Source organism: Lactuca virosa, chromosome 7, assembly GCF_052849685.1.
Source record: "Lactuca virosa cultivar CGN04683 chromosome 7, Lactuca_virosa_CGN04683_v6, whole genome shotgun sequence".
Taxonomy (NCBI): Eukaryota; Viridiplantae; Streptophyta; class Magnoliopsida; order Asterales; family Asteraceae; genus Lactuca; species Lactuca virosa.
In genome coordinates this window covers 65,891,565-65,897,564 of record NC_136432.1, presented here as the reverse complement: position 1 = coordinate 65,897,564, position 6,000 = coordinate 65,891,565, and the positions used below count along the sequence as shown (strand labels likewise).

The following is a 6,000-nucleotide window of genomic DNA, read 5'->3' as shown; positions in this document are numbered from 1 at the left end:
ATCCAACTCATCGATTCATCCCCCTGACTCGTCGAGTTCTCTGGCTACTCATAGTCACGATTAAGCGAGTCAACTCGTCGCGTCATCCTCAGACTCGTCAAGTTCTACCATATTCAGAATCAGGACATAACGGCACAACTCGTCGAGTCCCTCTCTGGACTCGACGAGTTCCTCAGTCTGTTTGGGCCATCTTAAAGGATTAAGCCCCTACTCTTCATATCTAAGCTTCTTGTGTAACACCCTGTCTAGAAGATAAATAAATAGATAAAGATTTATAAAAGAATAGTATCCTTAAAATCCATAATATTTAGTGGGGTGTTGGTTTTGGGGAGCCAAATGTTATAAATTGGATTATTCAGGGGTTAAAGTGTAATCTCTGGATTTATTTGTAAAGATTTTTAGAAGAAATGGGTGTTTGGTAAGTATTGGATTAAAGTTGAAAAGATTTTATGGAGGCAGGCGCTAAAAGGTAAGTCTTGCGTTTAAATTTGAAAATATCTAGTGGGGAGGGGCCGATATTGGTAAAATGGATAGAAGTTTTAAGGAGTACGGATGAACCCGTAACCCTCATGTGCAGCCTCCATATTTAAACATTGCAAACCCTAACCCTAGCCATAGCACACCAGCCGCCACCCTTATCCCTCCACTCCTCCAGCCGTCGTGTTGCCACCGTGATCCCCGGATACCGCTGCTCCACCGCCGACGTCGAAGATGAGAACCACCGTTGCGTTCACTCCATTGAAGATGAAGGCTGCCCTTGGACGTCGAGGCAGTAGGCGATTGGAAGAACGCGATTTTCTGCTGCTGTCGTTCTCCAGTCGGGGTCGCGACCTCTCTTCCTTCCCCGTTCTTCTGTTGTTGTGTTGTCACTAGACCACCGTCTCCGTTTCTCGCTGTTGGCTTTCGTAGGTTCTCCGACCGTCACCTTCCTCCGATGGTGAGGCTGCTGCTTCGTTAGTGTATGACTTCCGGCGTGTGGGTGTTAGCTGCAATCCATGCCGCGGTGTGAGCGTGTTTAGGTGGTTGGAAGACGCAAGAAGACCACCATGGTGGCTGTCGCGGTGAATTGTCTTTTGCCGCCACCAGCCACCATGAGAGATGGCTGAGTATGTGTCAAATGGTGTTTATTTCAGTAAAGTGGTGTTTGGGTGCTTTGTTTAGCCGGAATTCTCGGGAAAAGTCATCACCACCAAAGCCGGCCCGTTTATGTATGATAGCGTATGCTGGGGTTAGCCCGATATAGATTATATGATTCTGGGCTTCGGTCTGATGTCGGGGCAAGCCCGAGGAATGTTTGTATGCTTGATGTCTTTGTGATTCTTGCATGTGGATGTTATGTGTTCCGGACTACGGTCTGATGCCGGGGCAATCCCGAGGAATGTTTATTTGTTTATATTAGGTGTTTATGATATATGCATGTTGATATGTTATATGTATACTGGACTTCGGTCCGATGCCGGGCGGGGCCCGATGCCGGATGCGGTCCGAGGTCGGGTAAGCCGATGTCGGGGGGCCCGATGTAGTGGGATAGGCCCAAGTTATGTTTATGTTATGTGTTTATCTTATATGCATTGTTGATATGTTTATATGTATACTGGATTTCGGTCTGATGTCGGGCGGGGCCCGATGCCGGACTTGTCCGATGCCGGGCGGGGCCGATGTAGCGGGCAAGGCCCAAGTTATGTGATTATGTGTATGTTATGTGGTAGTTTGGGGAGACTCATTAAGCTTCGTGCTTACAGTTTTCAGTTTTGGTTTCAGGTACACTACTAGAAAAACAGCCTTTTATGACGCGCAAACAATGACACGCAATGACTTACGATATGCAAAAACGTGCGTCCTAAAAATAATGTCATCTCTTATGAAATTTGAAGGATAGAGGACACGCATTTGTGCGTGCCCTGAAATTAGTGTCAGAAAAGAAAAAAAAGAAATACGAATGACGCCTATTATAAAATGCATGTCATGTAAGTGTGTCGCTTTATATTTTTTTTAACGAAACACGCGTTTTGAGCGGGAAATGAAATCCCCAAAAATTAAACCCCGCCTATGTGAAAAATTAAAACCCCCTCCATTTCCAATCAGCAAGAAAGAAGCCTAGGGTCTTCGTCTTCTTTTCTCTCTCTCTAACCTAAAACCCAACCTGCGATTTCATAGAGATCTCCCATGGATTTGCATATCTCACTTAAATCGTAATAACAATCAATCATTATCTTCACCTATTGACTCGTCGGCCATCGTCCGATGCCAGCTTTCCGTCCTCAACCCATCACCGTATGAGCCACCTCCTCAGTCGGCTGCTTCTTCACCCTCCGCTGAATCCTCTCTTTTTCACATCTCATCAGTTTCCAAAAAATCCGTCACCAACACCGATGGCTTTACCTTTTCCGCTGCTCTTTGGACATACTATCGCTTCCTCTTTAACTCTAAACAGTTCTCATGTTGCCCACCACCATCCTCTCCCACCTCTAACATCGCCTACCTATGCTAATACTACTGTACTCAAAACCCAACGCCGGAAGGAAACTCTCTATCATAGCAACAGAAAGACGGAGACTGGAATGGGAGAAAGAGAAATAGAAATCGGGAAATCGACTGTAGGTAGCCACAACTACTTGGTCTTCTTCTCAATTTTTCGTAAACCAATTTTTTGTTCAAGTAAGGTTGTCGTTCTTCAACACGCAGGCCTCATCTGCCATGGTTTTGGTCTAGACACAGTTGCCAACACTGCACTTGTTGACTTCTACAGTAAATGGGGAAGAATCGATGATGCACGCAACGTGTTTGAAAAAATTCCTCACAAGAACGTTATATCATGGAACGCGTTAATTGCTGGATATGGTAATCATGGGAGAGGAATTGAAGCTTTAGAGTTATTCAAACAAATGATTACTGAAAACATGATCCCAAATCATGTTACTTTTCTTGTTGTTCTATCTGCTTGTAGCTATTCTGGTTTATCAGATCAAGGGTGGGACATATTTGAATCAATGGGAACAGATTTCAAGGTAAAACCTAGAGCTATGCATTATGCATGTATGATTGAGTTATTAGGTCGTGAAGGGTTATTAGATGAAGCTTTTTCTTTGATCCAAAATGCTCCATTTAATCCTACAGTAAACATGTGGGCTGCTTTGCTTACAGCTTGTAGGGTCCACAAGAATCTAGAACTTGGAAAGCTTGCAGCTGAAAAAATATACGGTATGGAGCCAGAAAAGCTTAGTAATTATGTTGTTCTTTTAAATATTTACAACAGATGTGGAAAACAAAAAGAAGCTGCTTCTGTTTTTCATACTTTAAAAAAGAAAGGTTTGAGGATGTTGCCTGTGTGTAGTTGGATAGATGTGAAGAAACAACAGCATATGTTTGTTTCAAGTGATAAAAAATCAAAATCCCATGTTCAAATTGTAAGGAATTTGAAGAAATTAATGTTGGAAATTGGAAAATACGGTTATGTTCCAAACAAAAACTCAGAAAACTAGTTTTTTTTTTTTATCTTCTATAACCTTTATTCTCATCTTTAATTTTTCTATTTCTGTTTACTTGCGAGTTATAAATTGTAACTTGTAATCACAAAAGTTCAGATTTTGAAATAAATAAATTTGTATCCTGTTATTGTTTACTGGTATTGGTATATCCTAATATAAATGACTGTTTGTTGGAATATATATATATATATATATATATATATATATATATATATATATATATATATATATATATATTTGGTTTGGTTAAAGTAATGGTGATTTGTTTTATAAATAAGAAGGCGATATGTTCACTGAAGAACAGAATGAACTGGTTGAGTCAGCAGCTGAGATGTTATATGGCCTGATTCATGTGCGCTACATATTGACCACCCGTGGAATGTATGCAATGGTACGGATCTGTTCTCTTTTTCTTGTTTGATAAATTTAATTTTTTTATAAAATATATATATGTATATTGAGATTTGTAGTGTTTAAAACATTGCATATATATAGTTGGAATATATATATATATATATATATATATATATATATATATATATATATATATATATATATATATATTTGGTTTGGTTAAAGTAATGGTGATTTGTTTTATAAATAAGAAGGCGATATGTTCACTGAAGAACAGAATGAACTGGTTGAGTCAGCAGCTGAGATGTTATATGGCCTGATTCATGTGCGCTACATATTGACCACCCGTGGAATGTATGCAATGGTACAGATCTGTTCTCTTTTTCTTGTTTGATAAATTTAATTTTTTTATAAAATATATATATGTATATTGAGATTTGTAGTGTTTAAAACATTGCATATATATAGTTGGAAAAGTACAAAATTTACAACTTTGGAAGGTGCCCAAGAGTTTACTGTTGTGGACAACCCTGTCTTCCTGTTGGCCAATCGGACATACCTCGATCCAGCACTGTCAAAATTTATTGTCCCAAATGTGAAGATATCTACTACCCTCGATCCAAATACCAAGGCAGTATCCTTTATTAAAATCTACAAAAGCAAGCATTTGATTATAATATATTTTTCATTGAAAATAATCTGGTTTTTTTTTGTATGTTTGTGTTCCTTGAGTTTGGTTGCATAATAGATATTGATGGTGCTTATTTTGGAACGACTTTCCCTCACTTGTTCTTGATGAGTTATGGTCACCTGAAGCCACAAAAGGCCATACAGTGCTACACCCCAAGAGTATTCGGCTTCAAGCTTCACAAACCATGACTTATTACAAATCTCACATGCAATGCTTAAGTGGGTGGGTTCGGGTTCTAACCTTACATGGGTATGTATGTCCTGAAAATGTGAAAAGTTTATCATGGTCTTAAGATTATTATATCAAAAGAAAGAAAAAAAATAAATTAGTAGATGTTTCAATGTGGCTGTCGTTTCTGTGTTTTTTTTTAATTAAATTTTATGAGGTCTAAGAAGTTATATGGAAAATGGTTTATCTTTCTATATGTTACACTTGGTAGTAGAATTAATGTAATGTGATGCTCTGGTCTGGTCTGTACAAGCCAAGGTAGTTTCATTGTATTCCTCTTTGTTTTGTTTTGAATTTTGATTGTTGTATATTTGTTTTGTTACCTGCACATAGATGCTTCCTTTAGTTTAGTTTATACAAGTTGCATTGCAGCAACACAGTTTGTCTGTGCGTGCTCATACTCATAATAGTACATTACATCTATCTTTTAATTTTTATATTTTTTATGTAACTAACTCTTCATAAGTCACTGCAGAAAGCATGAAGAATTTGCTCCTAAATTTCCTGGGAGATGAATCCCCAAGGTCACGAAAATTGTTTCACAAATCACACACTTTGTGTGTCCTTTTTTTAGTGTTGAACAACATGCATTTAATGTTAAAAAAGTGTTGCATGTATCCCAAATATGTATTGAGGTGCCAACTCTCACTGATAAAGATAAGGAGGTGAAGTTTTTCTTTTGTGATTCCATTAGATGTTTCTTATCATATACTCATTTAAGTTGTAAGATTTGTGGAAAATTATAGGTTATTAGTGTTGGATTAGTGTCTAAGTCCATAACTATATTTGGTATGTACTTGACCCGGTTGTGCATTGTCCTTTTGGGTTGCTTTCACCAAAGCAACTTGACTGGAGGAATAATATAGAAAGAGGTGATTATGGTTTATTAATATATTATAAGAATAATATATTAAAAGAGAAATCATATTTGTTTAATCAATATTGGTCAATAATTAATTAAGAATTAGTTTTGTGATCAAAAGAAGTTAATTGAACTTAAGGAGCTGAACTGTAATTATGTGATAGTTACAAAGTAGGGCAAGGAAACCCTAATAGATAGGGTGGACGAATTCTAGGGATAAAGCCTAAAGAATTCGTCCATAGGGATTCTAGAATTATCCTTGGGCTGCTTGGTGGCTAAGTAATCAGATAAGGATAACCATTGAAACCCTAATTCCTACACCTATATAAAGGACCCCTAGGCATGGGAATTTCGGCCACTTGAACCCTAGAAGTCCT

General features: G+C 38.1%; 1 protein-coding gene and 1 pseudogene across 1 annotated transcript; both read left to right on the top strand.

The window, feature by feature from the left end:
* Positions 1-2,372: 2,372 nt before the first annotated feature.
* On the top strand, positions 2,373-3,482 carry LOC145126736 (pentatricopeptide repeat-containing protein At5g50390, chloroplastic pseudogene; annotated as a pseudogene).
* Positions 3,483-3,774: 292 nt separating this feature from the next.
* Positions 3,775-4,729, top strand: LOC145126735 (casein kinase II subunit beta-2-like). Its single transcript, XM_079062043.1, has 4 exons — positions 3,775-3,889; positions 4,097-4,206; positions 4,311-4,476; positions 4,591-4,729. The coding sequence occupies exons 1-4, from the start codon at positions 3,775-3,777 to the stop codon at positions 4,719-4,721; spliced, it is 522 nt and encodes a 173-aa protein (XP_078918169.1). The 3' UTR covers positions 4,722-4,729.
* Positions 4,730-6,000: the final 1,271 nt, after the last annotated feature.